The sequence below is a fragment of the Colletotrichum phormii genome, assembly GCF_030913505.1.
Source record: "Colletotrichum phormii strain CBS 102054 chromosome Unknown BDP81scaffold_4, whole genome shotgun sequence".
In the NCBI taxonomy this organism is placed as follows: Eukaryota; Fungi; Ascomycota; class Sordariomycetes; order Glomerellales; family Glomerellaceae; genus Colletotrichum; species Colletotrichum phormii.
Window position 1 is genome coordinate 768,563 of NW_026851446.1, and position 20,178 is coordinate 788,740.

At 54.0% G+C, this 20,178-nt stretch overlaps 4 protein-coding genes across 4 annotated transcripts; 2 read left to right on the forward strand and 2 right to left on the reverse strand.

The window, feature by feature from the left end:
- The first annotated feature begins 6,694 nt into the window (after positions 1 to 6,694).
- On the forward strand, positions 6,695 to 7,686 carry BDP81DRAFT_160298 (uncharacterized protein). Its single transcript, XM_060582022.1, has 2 exons — positions 6,695 to 7,485; positions 7,578 to 7,686. Exon 1 carries the CDS (start codon positions 6,752 to 6,754, stop codon positions 7,244 to 7,246), a length of 495 nt encoding a protein of 164 aa, XP_060448858.1. The 5' UTR covers positions 6,695 to 6,751; the 3' UTR covers positions 7,247 to 7,485; positions 7,578 to 7,686.
- A 3,492-nt stretch (positions 7,687 to 11,178) lies between these two features.
- BDP81DRAFT_160347 (uncharacterized protein) lies at positions 11,179 to 11,911 on the reverse strand. Its single transcript, XM_060582023.1, has one exon. It carries the CDS (start codon positions 11,749 to 11,751, stop codon positions 11,284 to 11,286), a length of 468 nt encoding a protein of 155 aa, XP_060448859.1. The 5' UTR covers positions 11,752 to 11,911; the 3' UTR covers positions 11,179 to 11,283.
- A 1,612-nt stretch (positions 11,912 to 13,523) lies between these two features.
- BDP81DRAFT_458425 (RasGEF domain-containing protein) lies at positions 13,524 to 17,461 on the forward strand (the record flags this gene model as incomplete). Its single annotated transcript, XM_060593410.1, has 5 exons — positions 13,524 to 14,378; positions 14,449 to 16,749; positions 16,800 to 17,016; positions 17,090 to 17,360; positions 17,434 to 17,461. 5 exons carry the CDS (start codon positions 13,524 to 13,526, stop codon positions 17,459 to 17,461), a joined length of 3,672 nt encoding a protein of 1,223 aa, XP_060448860.1.
- Positions 17,462 to 18,876: 1,415 nt separating this feature from the next.
- BDP81DRAFT_390979 (uncharacterized protein) lies at positions 18,877 to 20,023 on the reverse strand (the record flags this gene model as incomplete). Its single annotated transcript, XM_060587486.1, has 3 exons — positions 18,877 to 19,064; positions 19,121 to 19,819; positions 19,891 to 20,023. The coding sequence occupies 3 exons, from the start codon at positions 20,021 to 20,023 to the stop codon at positions 18,877 to 18,879; spliced, it is 1,020 nt and encodes a 339-aa protein (XP_060448861.1).
- Between the last annotated feature and the right edge of the window lie 155 nt (positions 20,024 to 20,178).

The following is a 20,178-nucleotide window of genomic DNA, read 5'->3' on the forward strand; positions in this document are numbered from 1 at the left end:
GGAGGGGGGAGGGAGCGCAAGAGAGCACGAAAGAGAGGGGGGGGGGGGGGGGGGGGGGGCCAGACAGGGCGCAGAGAGAGAGAGCGAGAGAGGGGAGAGAGAGCCCTGACCGGGAGGACGACGATGGCCCCCGAAGCTGGAAAAGTGATACCTTGAACGAAGTACCTTTTTTCCCCGTCTCTTGGGTGTTCTCTCCCGCCTCACCTCAGTGGGAACAGGCGGGAAAGAGGCGGGCAGCAGCAAAGTTGCATGGTACGTACTGCCGGATGTCTTCTATCGATGGTTCTCTCCCAGGTGGGTAAATACCTGAGGGGAGGTACTTAGATAGCTAAGGTGGGAAAAGTTGAGGTGGGTTGGGTACCTCAGCTAGCTGATCAGATGTACCTAAGGTGATGTACCTAAAGTGTGAGGTTTCTCAGGCAATCAAGCATCAAGCACAGGTAAGGAAGGTCGACGGAACAACCTGAGAGGTACATCCGGCTATAGGTCTTCCCTTCCCTCTTTTTTTTTTATTATATATATATCTTTATTTATTTATCTTAATCCAAGCACATTGGACCCCACTGCGACTCGCTGAGAGATGGATGAAGGAGGGGGAGGGGGGAGAGGAGTGGGAGGGCGCTGCACAATGCACACATCACAGAGAGGGGAGGGGGGAAGAGGACGGACGGGAAGGGAGGGATTAGGAAACTGGAACGGGCTCCATTGTTTGTTCACCGGGCACCAGAACAGCAGAACCGATCCGACCTGGGCCTGCTGGGCCGGCTCCATTAGAATGAGCAAGGGGGGGGGATGTGTGAGTTGGTATTCGAACTTGAGGTGCGGTGCTGGGTCATGGGCCTGCTGGCCGAGGATGTGGTGGGGAGGGAAGGGGAGCCCTGAGGTGGGAGTGGATGAGTGGATGAGGACCGACCCCCTTGTCGTCTACCAAGCGGCCTGCCAGTGACACAGCAACCGGCAACCAGCCAACCTGTAACCCCGAACGAGCAGGGCGAGCGTGGTGGGCAAGCCGCAAAAGCAGGTGCACCAGTGACCACCACGCCGTCAGTGTCCACGTCCGCGGCCAGCTGGAGGTCACGAGTGAGTGGGAGTGGAGAGGGGCAACCCGCCACGATACGAATAGAAGGGGGGGGCAGACTCGGGAGAAGATGAGGGGGGCCTCGGCGGCGGTGCTTGCGTTGCGTTGCTGCGCTGTGCTGTAAGATTGCTTACAACTTATAGGAAGTTAGGATACCACGAACGAACCATCAAAAGTGAGGGGTGAAAAGATGAGAAAGAGGAGGGACGGCAAGCTGCTGTACGGATAGACTGTAGAGGTGATAGATTCTACTATGGAAGGTACACATCCACTGATTGGCTCTTAGGTAAGGTACGGATACATCTGTCTTCTCATCGGCTTCGGTTTCGTAATTAGGTAGTCTGTCCTCATCCTTCTCCGCCTCCTCTTTTCCCTTCCTCCCGTCTTCTTCCACTGTGCCTCTGCTGCTCCTCCTCCTCCTGTACGAAGTACTACGCAGTAATCAGTAGCTGCACTGTCATTCCATGTAGACCCTGTCGTGCTGCTGTTGCTTTCGCTGTCGTTGTGTTCGTGCCTTAGGTCAAGGTCAACCGACCTTAGGTACGTACTCCGTAGATGGACCAGACCGAGGCCGCTGCAATGCTGTTGGCACCAATGCACACTTGCACAGAGAAGGCACGCTGCACACGCATGCTGTCCACAAAAATAAAACCACTCCGAGCAGGGAAGGAGGTACGTACTCCACAAGGTACCCTGTCCAGGCTGTCCTCCTCCCTTTCATAGCAGATGACGAGAGGTAAGGTTCAGGTCGGTTAGCCATTCCTGGCTCCATACTTACGTCTTTCTACCTGTAATCCCCCAAGTGCCTGGTGTGCTGTTATGTCAGAGGCGGAATGCAAACACTCTTTTTTTCTTCTTTTTTTTCTTTTTTTCTTTTTTAGCTACCTCCCCTATTACGGATAGACTGGTAGGGAACGGGAAGGGAGGGCTGGAGCTATGTAAGCAGGCACCGACGATCCCACTTCGAAGTCACTCTCAACCGTGAATTTCCCCACAAGATACTTCTGGAAACACTTTCATTCTCTGCCACTCTGCATCACGCAGGGCATCCAACTTCAGCTCCAACATCCAGCTTCAGCTTCTTATTCAGCCTTCAAATGTCTCAATTCAATTACAGCACGAGTCGACGGGAGTCTAAAAGTATTCCATAGCATTACATTACCTACACCTCGCCACATCATATTCATGACCGAGGACCAAAGTCACCAAACCTCCGAGCCAGCTCCACGATCCATCCAACTAGCCAGCGCAATTAAAACGTTTGCCTTTGTCCAATCTCCATCAAATTTCTCAGAACCATGGAGGTATGCATCATTGTATCCGTATAGTACCCTCATCTCGTCTGACACATAAGAGGCGAGGAATCTGACTGGGTCGTGTGTCGCGGCTCGCCATCACCATCGCCATCGCCATCCAAGACAATCTTAGGGGTCAAGAGACAAACGAACGGATCGGGGCAAATACCAACCACTCGAGCTCGAGAGGGAGAACGATTCTGCTCTATTCGTACGGATACTGACGCTCACTTCACCATCCCGCTGGACAGCGCATCCGTAGTGTCCAGTCATCACTGTCTATCCGTATCGGTTGGCCCCTTTGCGAACACGACGCGACATGGCACTTTTACAGGATTCAGGGATTGCCAGTAAAATTTTGTCGCCAGACCGGGGGGCTCAGCTTTCTCTCGCGGCCGCTAACGATCTGTATGTCTACATTTAGCAACCACGAGGATGGATTGCTTCAAGCACAGAGGCATCAAGCCATCAACAGCCCAAGAACTTCAAGAAGATACTTGAGCTCGCGCAGTGTGCCATACCACTGCACGAAGTATCAACTATTCGTCCCGCCATTGTCATCATCCCAACCGTAGCCACAGCGCTCAAATTTTGTGCCGCGGCATGGTGAAATGGAGCGCACGATATTTGCAAGGCCTGGCACGTACCCGATCCGTCCGGAACACAACTAGCCACTTCCAGACATCACAAACCCGGTGCCCAGTGCCCACAGAAACATGGCAGGGAAAGCCAGAGGGCGGATGGCCGGGTTATGGGACGCTTCAAGGATATTTGCTGGGGTGCGTCAAGACGCCCAGGGGGGGCGTGAGCCCGTGGCAAAGAGCCTGTCGACGGTCGAGCACCTACGAAGACACACATATAGTGCACTATACACGACGACGGCACACGGGCTAATGGCAGGCGGCGCTGGCCTTCCGGGCTATTTAGGGGAGGGTCCCATTCGGGGTGGACTGGACCAAGGCAGTGGTACGCGACGCTAAGGCAAGCACTGATGTGCTGGTCTCAAGTGCCTTGGGCTTGGTGATGGGAATCATCCAGGGACGATGATGTGGCCGGTTGGGTCATCATCATTGAGCTGTCCAGGACTCCAGAGACTCTAGGCTTCAGGCCAGTCCAGCCAGAAGGAAAAAGAGGAAAGATGAGATGATGAGAGGTGTGCGGTGAGAGACGCAAGTCGGGGCAGCTGAGAGGTAAGGTAAGTCAAGATATGCATGGTACCCGCTTCACCAGTTCGTCCCGTCCCATAGCTCGCTCACCTTACTAATAATAAGGCATGCAACGACATGACATTGTTGCTCAAAGCAAGATGACAGACGACTAGTCGCTTCGAGTCCCCAGTTGCATGCATCATCTCCATACTAGGCCATGACATGACTATGTTGTTCTGGTTCATCATTACTTGCTTCTGGATCAAGCGAAACAACATGCCTTGCCTACACAATAATAGGAAGGCGGATGCTAACGAGCACTGACGTCGCCGAGGTGGCTACCGAGAGAAGTTCGCAGATTACCGTCGCGCAAGAACCCGAGTCTTGAGGAGAGGCAACGTGGAAAAGAAATTGCAGTTACGAACAGCTTCAACTCCCAGCAGCTCGCTGCCCCTCCAGGCCTAGCCTCGCTAGAACCCGGACCGCCTATTTGGTTGGCAATTTCGCCCCGGCTCCGGAACTTGAAAGGGAGGATGTGAACCAGGGCGAGCCGCGAAGGGCCTGGCTGGCGAAGAAGCCTCGCACAGCTTCCAGAATCCAATGATTCTAACATCCCTTCCCGTGTCTCCGACTCCTCAGAGCACCCCTCATCAGTATGACAAACCCCCCACCTAGCTGGTCATCGGCCCCTCCCCCTCTATCACTGTTTGTGTCATTGAACCGTCTTGCAATAACACTCTAACTCATATCACGTACAGGTTAGCGATATTCGTACAGAACCATAATGCCTATACGTACGGACAGCTGCTAATCAGTACTTGCCTAGGCTCTATCCGCGCCATATGAAGCCGGCAGCTGGTCGTGCTGGCCAAGGTTTCGAGGGTACCTACCTAGCTGGCAAAAACCGTCCAACGGGATGGGATGGGATGGATGGGATGCTCAACGGACAAGTTGGGATTAGCAACAAATTCCTACCGGGCATCCCCTACCTCGAGCCAATGGGCAGAGACCCCGTCTCCCGGTCCCCGGACGGTACATGAGCGCAGCCAGGGTGCATCCGGTACTCGGATGATACGTGTCTCGACAAGCTGCACTAACGCGCGCCGGCGGAATACATGCTTGTTCCCGTGGACAGAGACCCATCCTGTCACTCACGGCGGTGAGCAGAGGTATCCCTGTGTACCTCCGTCGTGCAGGAGCTCAAGCGCAAGTACGCGGTCCAATACACGTGCACTTTGTGGGAACCAGCAGGGAGTAGCTGAGGATGTGTTCCAATATGTGCACTAAGACATCCTCCCAGTCCCACACCAAGGCCGCCCCGCCGTTCTTCTCGCATCTGCTCGCCGCGGGTCTCAGGCTGCAGCTCACATGCACCTGTTGCTGGTGTTCGCATCCCGGATGTGGGAAAACGGTTCTACGGAGTACACTATCCATACGGGGCCCGTCGCAGGTCTGAAGTGGGTGGATGCTGGCACACGGCTGGATGAGCAAACGCCAAACGGCCAATTCCACGGACCACGGCGTTCGTGTGGGTCTTGCACCATTTCAAACGTGGTTCGAGAACGCGGCCTTCACGCGCCGCGTCTGCTCGGCTTGCATTGACCAATCACCACGATCGAGACAAAACGCAATCAGACGCGCTGGGAGCATAAAACAGGAATGACAGAAAATTGAACCACTGCGCTGGGCTGGCTGGGCTAGACTTGCGTTTGGGATACCCGTCAACCCGTACCGCTTCCCGCACCCGCACCGCTGCCGCGTGCGTACCGCGAATTAGTACCCGGCCGAGAGAGCGGGACGCATTTTCTTGCAGTTCGATTTGGGATGCACCTGAATCATCATTTTGATGAGACAAGCCTACGGTCACCTGTCCGTAGACACGTCTACGTCTGTTGAAAGGCCCATGGCTATGAAAGAAAGAGAGAGAGAGAGAGAGAGAGAGAGAGAGAGAGAGAGAGAGCCACTTACACTATCACTCGGGATGCCAAATGCCCGACCGCTTCTTCGTTTCTTTCATTCCTCAAAGGCGGTCAGTCAGGTCTGAAGCGGTCGGGACTTGTTTTGCTGCAAGATGCTCAATAGCCCTGCTTGGGTCCTTGGGTCCTTGGGAGCAGTTTTTTGCTCGACTGCCAGACGGTTGACCTGCAACAAGCATCCGGGCAAGCGGGTCAATCTCCCACTGTTTACATTAGTCGACTAACAAGCGGAAAGAGAGGGCTCCAGAGACAGGGCTCTGGTCGTGGTCGCCGGCAGCAGATGGAAAAGGAGACGACGAGACGATCTGAAATGATACGAAGCATGACCAGCCATGCCATGCCGCTATGCGCAACACAGACCACAACACGGAGTACGGAGTATTGGATTTGGGCATAATCAACAAGTGGAATGAGAAAGGCGACAACCGACCCACGGCTCCATCGCGGACCACGGAAGCGCTCCCGCGATCTTCGCCAAACGAGATGATGTCGACGTCGTTGTCTCGACTCTCGATGCTGCTGGCCAATGTGCCAGTTTGGTCCATGGATAGTCACAAGTGTGCCCCTCCCCCTCCTTTCTCTCATGAGTCTCATCCCTTTTCGTCCCCCCCCCCCCCCCCCCCCTTTTTCCTTTTTTTTCTTATTTTTTATGTTGCCATTCTGACCCAACTGTTTGCTTTCTTTTCCCTTGGCCTTTTCGCTTTTGGAAATTGAGGTTGCCTCCCGCTTTCTGATACGGCTGAGAAAAATTTTCCAACTCTGCTCTGACTCCTCTAGACCCCTTGCTCAATCAGGTACCTAGTAGTTAGGTATTATTATGTCCGTCAGAGTCCCTGTTGCGCTGAGATAGATTTGCACTGCAGAGATTCGTCAAGGGTTTTCATGTGCTCTTGCAAGTTGCAAGTACTCCCTCCGTACCTTACTATCCGTAGAAAAATGAGGGATAGAAACTGACGCTGGTGCCAGTGCTACTGCCACCTTCCATCCGTACCTCCTCCCCTTCTCCAACCTCCAGGTGGGTTTGGATTCTCAAGTGCGGCGGAGGCCGGTTCCTTTTTCCATAAGGTGGCACAGTATTTTGTCCCTCGAACTTACCAAGTTTCCACCTCACGAGTTGTAACTTGTGCATACTCCCAAGTCATTTCATCATGTTGATACAATTACAACCCAAACACGCCCCGTCCCCTGTTCTCCCCGGGCCTGCGGTCCCAAACGGTCCATCCTAGAACCGTCAGGGCCCTGGGGGTAGGTATCATGGATGTGCCACATTGTTTCTCGATCCCGTTCTCTTGTCCAAGCGAGTTACACAATTTTCTACACGCCTTCCATGACTGGGTCCAATGCTTCCATTGCAAATGTCCCGTCATTACGGATCTGTTCCTTACTGACCTGTCCATGTCGCCAACCCGCCGAAGTCTAGGGGAAATCGAGCAACGCTCCACTGCGATTATCATTTGCATGTCACGATATGTCAAACATGGTATCCGTACGGAAATCCTCACAACTCCCTCGGAATCCGCTCTGGCCCTATCGGCCTCGTCGATTCTTCGGCTCTCTCATTCGCATCCCTGGCGCCACAAACCTGCCTTTACGCTGTCACCCTCCGGTCCCTCCCCCTCCAAGACGTCCACCTTGAATTTCGAGTCTCGACCGTCGCGCCCCTCCCCCTCTCTGAAGTCTGAACCCATGGATGATGACCCAGAATTCGCTGTCACGCATCATGCTGCGCTACGGGTACTGTCATCCTAGACCTTGCAAGGTCCGTCGCTCGCTCGCTTGTACTTACAGTTCACCGTTCCGGGCGTCACCGCCCTCAAGCACCCCCCGTCGATATCGTGAACTGGCGCTTCCGGGGCCCTCGAACTGCAGGGACAAAAGCGCACATTCAACCGAGTCCCTATCGAGTATGTACGGATACAGAGCCCTGGACTCTACAGATAGAGGGGCATCCCATCGCCTGTCAAGCACCAACGATGCGGTGAGTCCTTGTAAGCGCGTCTTTCACCTTGTCGGTCTCGAACGACGAAATGTCGGAGTGGGTACACGAAATGGCGGACAGATGTTGAATTTCAAGGGTTAGAGAACCGAAAGGGCAAGTCCTGTCATATCTGTGGGGAGCCAACTAACAACACTTGCGCTTCGACTGCTGGGTCGCAGCAAGAGAGTGGACATCCCCTCTTCTATTCTCTTTTACGCTCACGATATCACCCGCTTCACATCGACCATTTCTCCCTGACGCCGCAAGTCACCGCGGTGTCGGCGTCGGCGTCAGCGCACGCCAGATTAGCCTTGGGAGACGTGCTGCTGGCTCGATCGATGAATCTGGAAGCAATGGGCCTCACCGACAAAGCCATTTCCCAACGCATTGACGTGTCTGCCACGACGAATATGCGCATTGGGAATCTAGAATCCCGATACCTTGAGGGGATATCGTACACCGTACTTGCCTTACTCTGTATCGCATACAACTTCGGGCTCAGAGAGTCAGAGTTCCCCTCGATGGTCCAGCTCCGTCTCCGGCCACCGCTCAACCAGGTTAACATGCACCCCAGTCCGGCACTCCATTTACCACCTGCAATAGTCCCTCTCTTGTAATATATGGGCCCTTCGAATCCAACTTAACCCAGGGCAAGCCAGGTCCCCGCCGCCTACCTGGCAATCTATTAACCCTACGAGCGGACGCCGGAAGAGGATCTAGAAGCAGAAGTGGTCCAGGCCAACGAAAGGAAGCCGGGAGGAGAACATGTCGCCAGGAGCCCAGGACCCAGTCTAACCCGGGCTTTCGGTGCCCTTCATTTGAAGCTTCGGCATAGGGCAAGGCCTGCCAAGCCAGAACAAAATACATGACCGGGACGGCCGAGTCGGGAATCTCTCGTTCATTGACCCCTCTATTGACTTTGCAATAATAAGCCATGTGCTATCAGTCTTCAAGTTTTCGTCTGATGTTGGTAAGGCGCTGGGTGCCGTTGTTGGGGCGAGCCGTCAACGATTGCCATATGGGAACGCTTATAGGACAATCCCGGCGCACGTATCGCCTTCCACGGGTTCTCACTCTCGTTTTTTCGTGTTTACCCCTAAATAAGGACGAGGATATCGCAAAGAAGATATTTAGTTCCAAAGTATCCGTATGGAGGGGGGGGGGGTTCGAAAGGAAAGAAAAAAAAAGCTAGAGAGAGTTCAGAAACCCTCCAGGATGGCGGGGCACTAGGAACAGCTAAAATGGAGCGCGCCTCCATGCCTGGGCACGGAGGGAGTCAGAGCCCACCTCGCGCCGCGGCACGGGTTCCGGTCAACCGGTTCCCCGTTGACAGTGCGGCGTCAGGCGTGCCTGTTTGCGCTCCGCGTTTGTGCCAGGGGGCCCAGGGCTCCAGGATGGCTGTTGGAACGGTCGCGGTGGAGGAGGTGTGGTGGGCCTGTCTAATTAATAGCATGCTCAAGGGTTGCCATCAGAACTTCTGGACTACCCTTAATACCTACTGCGTCAGCGTAGGTACTTTGAATGCCCCCCCCCCCCCCTCCCCCTCCCGGCATCCGCTGGTCCCGGGTACCCCCTTTGGACCTTTTTCTTCTTCTAGTGTTTCCGTAGTTTCTATTTGCCTCTCAAAGACCGTGACTCCGTGAGGCGATTTGGAAAGTAAGGCGAGCAATCATAGCGGTCTCGGTGCTGGTCCCTGAATAAGTGTAGCGGGCCAAGAGGGAGAAGAGAACATGTGGTTTGCGTAAAGGGGAATGCTGGCACCAGCAACTTTCATACTGGGTGACTTTTGTATCTAACCGTACTCCGTGCTCGATTCGCAAAGTCACTGATGCACCATTGACAGAGTCTAAAGAACGACCCGACGAGCGAGCATCTTGCAGATCAGCAACTTGTGGCGGGCACGGCGGGAGGCTGAAGGCGATGAGCAGCTGGCCCCTGACGATCATTGAGCCGGACTGGCAAAGTACGAAGTACGTACGGATAGGTAGGTAGGCACGTAGGTAGGTAGGTATTTCCCTGACGTCGGGTGCGGCGTGCCTGACGACTGGATTTTTTGTTCCTGATAAGGCGTCGTCGGGTCACGGGTGGCCTATTGCACATCACATCTGCAAAGTCACATCACAGTCATACGCTACATACGGATAGCCGATGGACTGGAGGGGAGGTGATGTGAGGTGGGATCAGCGGCGTCAGTGTCATCGCGGCGCCGGTCCAAGGCCCCGGAACATGAACGAATCACGACCTGAAACCGCACTGCTCGAGTTCTCTGGTTCGCAAGTGTGCTTTTTTTCTAGAAAAAAAAAGCACTGGAAAATGGCAGGTTGCCTCTCTGCCAGTGGCCCCGGCCTGACCACCTGTGTTGGCATTGGACGCCTACCTTGCGGCCTACCGATCACCTCTGGTTCGTTCCGAGCCCATTGTTGCAATGGAATCTCGTGAGAACATCTGACATCGTCCCGATCTGCAACACAGGAGGGGTTCTCTGGGAAAAGGATGGCGACCCCTTTTTTTTTTTTTCCCTTCTTCTTCTTTCCTCACGGATTGCACCCCTCACTCACGGAACGCCCCGCACCGTAACCCGTTCACGAACGCGTGGATGAGGGAGGGTTCGTTATTATTCGACTTCGTAGGTAGCCATACCCTCTGGAGCTATTCTGTAACCTTTCTCAGACAAGATACACAGCGAGTCGTGTGAGATGGTGCTCTCCCGAGTATCTCGACAGTGGAATACCCGACCCGCCTGCTTCGGCCTCGATGTAAGGTACAGTACACCAGCCCCCCTCCCTCATCCACTACTACGACGAAGCAACAGCGTCTAACGGAAGCATAGTAACCTTTTTCATCGATTGGATTCAGGGCGTCGATGGTGCCGACACTCGCCTTGTACTGAGTACGGTCAGGCGTGGGAGTGTCCTGGATGACCGCCCATCATCGGCGCATTACGCATGGGCATCGAAGCAACGGGCAATCCGGCTGATTATCACGGCATGGCGCGGCGCACACGAAGAAGCCAAGAGGGAATCACACACACACACACAGGATCGCCGTCATGAGGAATGCTGTTCCGGCGGCGAAGCTTGGATCAAGTGCGATACGATGTCCCATATCCTTCCTCTCGGCTGCAATACACTCGGTGGTTTCTCCCGGGCCGTCGTGGCCGGACACGAAGTGGGTGAAGGCGGATCAGGGTGAGCCGGTTTATACTTTGCCGGAGTGCAACGGCAGCGACATCATCTTACTCCCGGTCGGCAATGGATAGTCGATGAGCCGTCGGCAGGCGCGGAGGGATATATCAAGGTGGTGAACGCAGGCTCGCCTTCATCATCTTCAGACGAAGAGTGAGTGCGGGCTGATTGGAGTTGCAGCCAGGAGGTCAGGCTGGGATGGAACGTCTTGAGGCCGGCGCCTGGATCTGAACCGTCCCTGGCGCACACCTCATGTTGGCGCTCGACTCTCGAGGGCAGCAGGATGGCGAGCGAGACTGGACACTTGAGGATGCCACTTGATACCCTGGATGAGTCAAGGTGAGCATCATCACGTAGATAGCGCGCGCATTTCGTTGCCCTGTGGCAGGAGGGGATGGACAGCTTTGGCATCATCAAGCCATGGACGATCCCTCGCGCGTAGCACAATGTGGGAACAGACGAGGACTCGGATTCGGAGGATTCATGAGTGATCTGTCGTCCTGGAAACGTCGAGTGTAAACCGAGCACAGTGCGGTGGAAGATGGCCGTGTGAGAAATGGTCGAAATGGAAGATGAGGTGAAATTTGAACAGGTCGGCGGGGTCCACCTGCCTTTTCGACGGGTTAGTCCTGGACTTCCTTCCTCCTCCTTCCTCCTCCTTCCTCCTTCCTTCTTGGTCGGTCAAGCTCGTGCCCAGGCTCCACATCGGTGTATGGTGGCCCCTGCACTCTTTCTCTCCTGCCGACCGCACAGTGTCCTTTCTGAGGCCTAGCTCCCGGCTCCCGTTGCGTCCGGTGCTCTCTCTCAGGCAAGGAAGGTAGGTGACACCTAATGGAAGTAGTACTCCGTAAGCTGCAAAGTAAGGTGTTTTGGGATGCCTCGTGGGATATGGATATCGTTGTTTGCAAAACTAAGTAGTGTCTGCGTTCCGTCCCGTCTGTATTGTGGACAGTGGAAGATGCGTTTCGCTGGGAAAGTTGACCGAGGATTCTCTGTTTCGAGCAAACCTGCAGACAGTTTGAGGTAAGATATAGGCCAATCTGAATGGTATACTCCGTACAGTGAGGGACATCTCGAAAGTCGATTGTCATTGTCAGGGACGCAGCTTGCGACGCAGAGAGAAATCAACCCACCCAAACGAAGTCGGACTCGGCCTTGCTTGTTCAAAACATGGTTTGGGAAGAAACACAGACATCCAATGGTCGGAGGGAACCGCCAACAGGCTGAGGACACCTAAATGCCAAACACGCGTCCCGGGCTTACCTTGCCTACTCAAGCTCTGCCCGCCTTTCACGGTTCATTCTGGCTGGAGGTTGACCAAAGTGCCTTCCATACTGATGCCCCTGCCTTACCTCAACCCACACTGTCCTTCACTTCCTCACCTTGTGTTTCCTCCAAGGGGGAGGGGGAGGGGTTGGTACAGATTTGGCCAATGAGAGACTGAGAAGAGCACTCAAAGACCCGCCCCAACGAGACGGACAAGCAGGATCCTGGAAAAAGCACGAGGGAAAGAGACAAGACGGGACGGGAGGAGCCAGCTTACCTAACCTCCCTTCACCTTACAGGCTTAGGCTTACACTGGCACCAAGCCTGAGGAAGGTCCCCATTCTGGTACCCCGTGCAGCGTGGCTGCCCCCCCCCTCTTGTTGCAATCCTTCAGTCCCGTCCGTCTCATTGACCACCCCCCGGGCTGTTAAGCTTCCGCCATCGAGGTACCGCGGGCATCCAACGACCATCCCCCAGAGAGACTTCTTCATGCCTTTGTTATCGCTAGGCTATTAAGCATCTGGAGGTACAGACACTACATCCTACTATCGCGCTTAATATCCTCCTTCAGGTACCTACCCTACCGTTGACCCCCGTGCCACCATTGTCGCCAGACGAATCCCCTCGACTCTGCAGCCCGCCCACACAGCCTACATACAGCCATTGACCACTACCTCCAGTGAACCACCACGAGAACGACCACGAGGACGAGGACGATAGACACCTGTTCACCATACCTTGTTCAAAGGTATCCGTATCTACTATCTAGTTATACATTTGATACCCCTCCAACGGTTGCCGTGATGCTTGCACGATATTCGACACTGGCCGTCAACCACTAAAGGTCGCGCACCCTGAGAAGAAAGAGAAGAGTGTGAGAAAGGGGAGGCATTTACAGAGACGGTCTGATACACCCGCCGAGAGATCGCCTAGGCGACATTGGTCTTTCGGGGGGCCTTCCCTCATCAGGCGATCCTCCTTCTCATGCCCCCTCTCCCCTCCCGAGTCCCCCCTCCCGTCCCGACTGTCCACCAGCATCAGCACACACGACGACGTGAGAAAAATATCCGGCGAATCGTCGCTCGCATCCCACACATCTCTACCCGCCGACTGATTTCTCTCATCTCATCCCACCAGTGAGCTCTCCGAGTCGCGACCGCTCGCTCGCTCGAACTTCCAATTCTTCAACGCGACAACCGACCCAGACAGCGACCTGACTGTCCACCTCAGTGTCAGCGCCGGCACCAGCGCCTGCGCCTATCCAATCCTATCCAATCCACCGACCTCGTCGACACACGGCTGCGCCTGTTGCCAGACGAGACGAACGTCGCCCCCGCAACTTTACCCCCCCCCGGCTCCAAACCTGCGACTCCTGGATTGTGGGTTTCTGCAACTCAACAACTTGTCGCTTCCCTCCCATCTGACTACCTACGCCTTCTTCTGCTTTCTTCTTCACGACTTCTTACGATTGACGATTCAACAAACCTCCCTCGCCGACCCCCGCCGAAAAAAGGTCCAAGCAACAACAGAGTAGACGCGCCCGGATCATGACTTGACCCTTTTCCCCTCCTTGGGTTATCAGCGCGACCGCCTCATCATGCTGATGACACAGACCGCAGTGCCGGCACTATTCCAGGGTCAGAATAACAACTACAATTCCCGCAAAAAGCCTTCGCGCGAAAACCTCAATCACGACGCTACCAACTACTACTACCCTTCCCAACCGGCGTTGGATCAATCCAACGTCGGCCACGCCTTCTCACCCTACTCACAGGCCATCACTTCCTCCTCGTCCATGATGAACGGTATTGCGGGCACTGCCCCGCCCGGCACCATGTACGTCCGCGCCTTGTACGATTACGAGGCCGACGACCGCACGAGTCTCAGTTTCCACGAAGGAGACGTTATTCAAGTTATAACACAGCTGGAAAGCGGATGGTGGGACGGTGTTATCAACGGTGTGCGCGGCTGGTTCCCCAGTAACTACTGTCAAATCGTTACGAGTCCCGACGAAATCCCCGAGCATGACCAGAACGGCGACCTTGACCATGTTGACGATGAGGAGGACAACCAGGAGGTCTACGACGAGCAGCTGGAAGAAGATGACGAATCGGAGCTGGACGACTCTACCGGCCTCCCGCTCGAAGGCACGGATCTCGGCGACAAATCAAGGGCCGACTTCTGGATCCCGCAAGCAACCCCCGACGGGCGCCTCTTTTACTACAATATGATGACGGGCGATCGAAGCATGGAATTGCCTTTGGAGTCTCCAGTATCTACCAATGAGACGGGACCCCGTAACCGGATAAACGTCAATGTCCCCGAGAAGACACGGCCACCACCAGAGATGATGGCTAGGGGCTTGACGCAAGATGAAGACGAAGACTCTGAAGCAAACTCCGCATCCGAGTTGGAGGGCGAGTCTTTGATGCTCGCATCTCGTGGGTCTTTGGTAAGAGCGCATGCCGCAAAGCCCGCACCACCGTGGGGAGCTTTTGCTAACCTGTACATGTGCATGATAGCCTCGTAATCGTCGGTCTCGTAGCGAAATGCTCTCACCCTCCACTTCGATGGACTCTATGAACGGTGCCGCACCTGTCACCCGGCAGAAAGACGGCACGTACCTGAACCCGAACTTGGCACCCAACGCAACCCCAATGATTGCATCGGCGACCTCGTTCACCAGCACTTCTTACAACACGCCGCCCACCAGCACCGTGCCTCGTTCCTTCTTCGATGATGGCTCAGCACCACCGCTAACCTGGACACGCCTGGTTTCCAACATGCGCCGAGCTGTTGACCGTTATCGCGATGCCATTACCAGTGGCAACCGTTCCGAATATGTTGCGCGCGCAGAGGACATCTCAGACCACCTGAGACTACTTTTAGCTGCTGGATCTGGCACGACCGATAATCACTCCGGCCAGCCCTCCATTATTTCTACGAACAAGGCCCTTTATCCTCATTTCAGAGACATGATGTCAAAATTCTCGAAGCTCGTAATCTCATCTCACATCGCTGCTGCTGACTGGCCCAATGCCGAATCTGTACAGAAGTGTCTCCAGGAAGCCGATGGAGTGCTACTTGGCGTTTTCAGCTATGTCGAAATTGCCCGCCAACAACGAGGAGAGGAGATTCCGCGCCTTTTCCCTGGGTTTGTCATCGGAAGTTCTACTGGCGGCAGCTGGCAGAATAACGGACTGGGGACCCGCGATCCCATCACTGCGAATTTCTTGGAAGACGAGGAGGGCGTGGTCGAGCCCACGGCAATTCTAGATGGCAAGCAGCTCGAGAGATTGGACGAGCTCAAACGGATGCTTGTTTTCAGCATAAGAGAACTGGACAAGAATTTGGTTGTGGCGGACAAGATCACTTCACCTTTCAAGCACGAAGTTATTGGCAACAATGTCTGTTTGGCTGGAGGCAAGGTCTTGGAGACGTTCAAGCCCTGGGTTGCACTCATCGAGTCTATCGACCTCTCATCCCTCGGCAACAGTTTCCAAACGCCCCAGTTGGCAGACTTCGCCGCCAACAAGCAGAGTCTGTATGACAACATGTCAGACCTGCTGCTAGGGTGCCAGGCCGTGGCCGGGCCCCTGGCTGACGAATGGGCCGAGGTTCGAGGCGAGGCCCTCGAGAACCGACTGGACTATGTCCGACAATGTGCCAAGGCCCTCGAGACGAATTCCTCGCACATCGGCTTTTCATTACAGCTGTTGTCTGAACAGGTGCAAATTAACATGCAGCAACAAGTCGATTCGAGACAGAGAGAAGACGCTATGCAGCGCGAACAACTCCGTCGGGGAGAAACTGCTCCGTACGACAGACCCCATCAGCGCACGGAATCACGAACCACTCCCTCAGCATCGCGACCCCCAATGATCACTTCACAATCCTTTACCGAGGGAGAGACCACTGGCAACTTTCGAGGAGGCGACTACTCAAAGGTTAAGAAAATTCTGGGTGACGACCCCAACCCTCAGAGCAACATGCCTCCTGTTGATGATACGCCCGAGTTCCTTAAACTGGACCATGAGCCAGATCTTGCCTGGGACAACAAGCTGACGCCGCCCATCGTCAAGGGCGGTACGTTGGAGGCGCTCGTCGAGCAACTGACACGACACGACAAGCTTGACTCGAACTTCAACAACACCTTCCTGCTCACATACAGGTCCTTCACAACCGCTCAAGATCTTTTCAAACTGATTGTCAATCGCTTTGGTATTCAGCCACCTGAAGGTCTCTCACAATCGGATTTCGAGGCCTGGCGAGACAGGAAACAGAAACTCATTCGCTTCCGTGTCGTCAACATTCTGAAGAGTTGGTTCGATAACTTCTGGATGGAAGAGCATAACGAGGAATCGAAGCAGCTCATCCGAGATGTTTACACCTTCGCGAGGGACACGGTCAAGTCTACAGAGACACCAGGCTCTGCGCCACTAATGGCAGTCCTGGACCAACGGCTCAGTGGTCAACAAGCTGGAGCTCGCCGTATGGTCCAGACGCTCAACCAAAATACGCCATCGCCCATCATGCCCAAGAACATGAAGAAGCTCAAGTTCCTGGATATCGATGTCACGGAATTCGCTCGCCAGCTCACCATAATCGAGTCGAGGCTCTATGGAAAGATTAAGCCCACGGAATGTCTTAACAAGACATGGCAAAAGAAGGTGGGCGAAGGAGAACCGGAACCGGCACCCAATGTCAAGGCTCTCATTCTGCACTCCAACCAAATGACGAATTGGGTGGCGGAGATGATCTTGGCTCAGATGGATGTGAAGAAGCGTGTGATCGTGATCAAGCACTTCGTTTCTGTCGCCGACGTGAGTAAAACCTACTACCATGGATGAACTTTGAAGCTAACAGTCCACAGAAATGCCGCAGTCTCAACAACTTTTCCACCCTAACCTCAATCATCTCAGCTCTCGGAACAGCGCCTATTGCTCGCTTGAAGAGAACTTGGGATCAAGTACCACAAAGAACTCAGGGTGTATTGGAAACCATGAGAAAGCTCATGGCCAGCACAAAGAACTTTGGCGAGTACAGAGAGGCTTTGCACGTGGCAAACCCGCCTTGTATTCCCTTCTTCGGTGCGTAACATTGCTTCTTTCACTACCTGCGAAAGAACCCTCAAAGCCGGTACTAACATTCCCGCCCTTGCAGGTGTTTACCTTACCGACTTGACCTTCATTGAGGACGGAATTCCGTCCATTATCAAGAAGACCAACCTCATCAACTTTGCCAAGCGGGCAAAGACGGCGGAAGTTATCCGTGACATCCAACAGTACCAAGCTGTTGGCTACTCACTACAGCCTGTCCCGGAGCTGCAAGATTACATAATAAGTAATATGCAAGCTGCTGGAGACGTGCATGAGATGTACGACAAGAGCTTGCAAGTGGAACCACGCGAGCGCGAAGACGAAAAGATCGTGAGGTACGTAGCACTGGGTGTCCAATGCGGGACTTCAATCGGAGACCTTGATTCACCTTTACTAACTCTGATACAGAGTTCTTGCTGAATCTGGCTTCCTATGATCGGCGATTATTCGAATGGAGACAGCATCCTATCATGCCTCATTCATGCCGGCAATCCCAGCATGATCAGGGGGGCCTGCTACAGGTTTGGACGTTGTACGCGTCGAAGAAATACTCGAGGCGCACGAGGTGTCCATCAACACCATGAGCCCGAGCCCTTTGAGGCGCTCCGCCGTGGTTGTGATGAAAATTCAGAGCTTGGTTTAGGTGCCAACTGCATATCAGGTGGTCAGATTCAGAGCTTTCTCAACCGGTGAGCGCGGAGGAGATAGGTCGCCAATTTGGCTCTTTAGCCGATGGACGATGAATCCGACGGAGTAGTGCCGAATAGAGACACCTGCTCCATGCAGAAGAGGATGAATGATGTCGGTTGTTCCTTGTTCAAAAGGGATCAACCGACATGGGGAGATTGGATGATATAACGACGTGGGACTAATAAGCCCACTGCTCCTGCATATTGGCCGACGGGTTCCCGTCCATACCATAGCAAGGGCGATGTTGGAAAAGAACGACTTGACTCGCAGATATGTTCGACATGAACGCGAGCCAGCAGGGAAAATGAAAGATATGAAGGGAACCTGACGTTTGGGGTGGAAAGCCAACCGAAAAAAAAACCGGAAAATGAAAAAAAGCTCAAACGGCGTCTGGTGAAACGTGAACGAGAGAGAGAGAGAGAGAGAGAGAGAGAGAGAGAAAGAGACATCTTGATATATGGGTTTTTTCTGGGATGAAATATGTCGAGCTGGGAAAAGAAGTCACTGGCATCATACGATGTAAGCAGATGTTGGAATTGGACGTGGGAACCTCGAGCCAGTACGGCCGGTTTGCCATCACGCTCCTTGTTAGGTCGTGGCTTTTTTTATAATATCAATCAGATTCAAAGACCCTGAGAATTGTTCCATTGAGGTCCATGTCCGTTTTGTCGTCTTGAATGGGTGTGTATGTCGGCTCCTTGAACTGTCGAAAACGGCATTGTAGGGGTAAATTTTTCATGAAGACAGCTTTGGTGTTTATGAAGGCTTTGCGAGCCATGCGCGGGCTGTATTGGGTATCAACCTCAACTAGGAGAATGCGGATGGCGTAGGGACGGTGATGGGATGAGACGTAAAAGGTGTTGATGATTGTATAAGTCAATGTAAATGCTTTTGGTCTGCCTATACGGGTTTCCTTCGTATTTGCTTGTCTCCTAGACGTTTATAATAAGAGCACGATTTAAATATCTCAGTAAGAGTGCTTCACGCACATATATCATATACATGTCAACTAGAATGATTAAACGTTGGTATTTTATTAATTTAATCATTCGGTGCTACAAATCATTAAACAGCCGTCATGATCGTGTTCCGGCGCTGGTGCTAGGAGTCGTTGATGATACAAAATGGACAAGATTATAGAGAAGTCGACACGCCCATCTCCTAGTGACGGTGAAGCTTGGCCTTGATCTTGTCCTTGAGACTCTCCTTCTCCTTCTCCGTGCCAGTGCCCGTGCTGGAGCTGTGAGATTCGCTGGTATTGTCACTGGTATTGTCACTGGGCTTGTCGGCGCCGGACTTGGCAGATGCCTTGGCCGCAGCATGGGAAGGATCCTTCTCATCTAGGAGGCCTGAACGAAGTGTTAGTTTACCATGTTACCACCATATTTTCCGGGTCTACACTTACGCTCCGCCTCGCGGCCGGCACCAGGCCTCGTCGCATCAAAGTCGCCGCCATCCGCGGCCAGTCCCGAAGCCTTGACGAGCTTCTCACCTGTGCCCTCCTCGCCGTGGCTTGCATTGGGGTCCTCCTCGTCCTTCTTCTCTTCGGTGCCAGTCGTGGACTCTTCGCCTCCAATAAGGCCACCTTTTGAGGATCCCTTGACATTGCCGGCATCACCACCACGCTCCTTGGCAACGGCCTCCAGAGGTCTCGGACCTGGGCCGTCAAGCTTATCGCCACCAGTAGTCGGGCCGGACGCGCTGTTGTTCACATCTTGACCCTTAGGGGCAGGGTCGGTGGCTGGATCGCTGGGGGCTCGCGTCTCAGTCTTCCCTTTGGCGCTGTCGGCTGAGGGGACCTCGTTGGGTGATGTGTGCTTGAGCTCTGGCTTGCCGATCTCCTCCTTGTCCTTCGGGGACAACTCCTCTGTCGCCTTGCGCGTAGTGGATTCCTCGGTAGCACGCGACCTGTCGGTCAAGTTGTGCTCGATTCCGGTCTCAGTACCAGTTGTACCGGTTGTGCCAGTCGTCGCAGTGCCGGTGCTTGTGGTTGGGGCAGTGGTGGTAGACAGCCCAGTGGTCGTTGTTGCTGTCGATCCAGTCGCCGGCTCAGAGGCGTGAGCGTCGGCCACGTTGGCCTTCTTCTCCTTGTTCACGGGGTCTTCTACTTGGGAGTCAGAATCGGTGTTATGTGAAGCTAGGTTTTAAAGCAGAAGCTCCATGGTGATCGCATACCGATATTGCCAGCGTCGTACGGTTCACCCTGGTTAGTGTTGCCCTTGACACCAGAGACGGGCTCTTGGTTGGCTTCGTTTGTGCCCCAGATGGCCTTGCTCGCCGCGCCCGCGATGTTGTTGATGGTCTCCATATTGATCGGTGAATACTATGGGTTGGTGTGAAAGCCTTTGTGTTTTTGTAATCCGCACAATTGATTGGATATTTAGTCCTGAGTGTTCCGGACAGTATCGACAATTTGTTGTTTATGTTCTAGATGTAAGAGAGAATTCCAAGAAGGCGGGGTGA

Excerpts from the sequence above, each read along its gene's own strand:
- BDP81DRAFT_160347 (XM_060582023.1), bottom strand. The coding sequence starts at position 11,751 with ATGACAATCGACTTTCGAGATGTCCCTCACTGTACGGAGTATACCATT.
- BDP81DRAFT_160298 (XM_060582022.1), top strand. The coding sequence starts at position 6,752 with ATGGATGTGCCACATTGTTTCTCGATCCCGTTCTCTTGTCCAAGCGAG.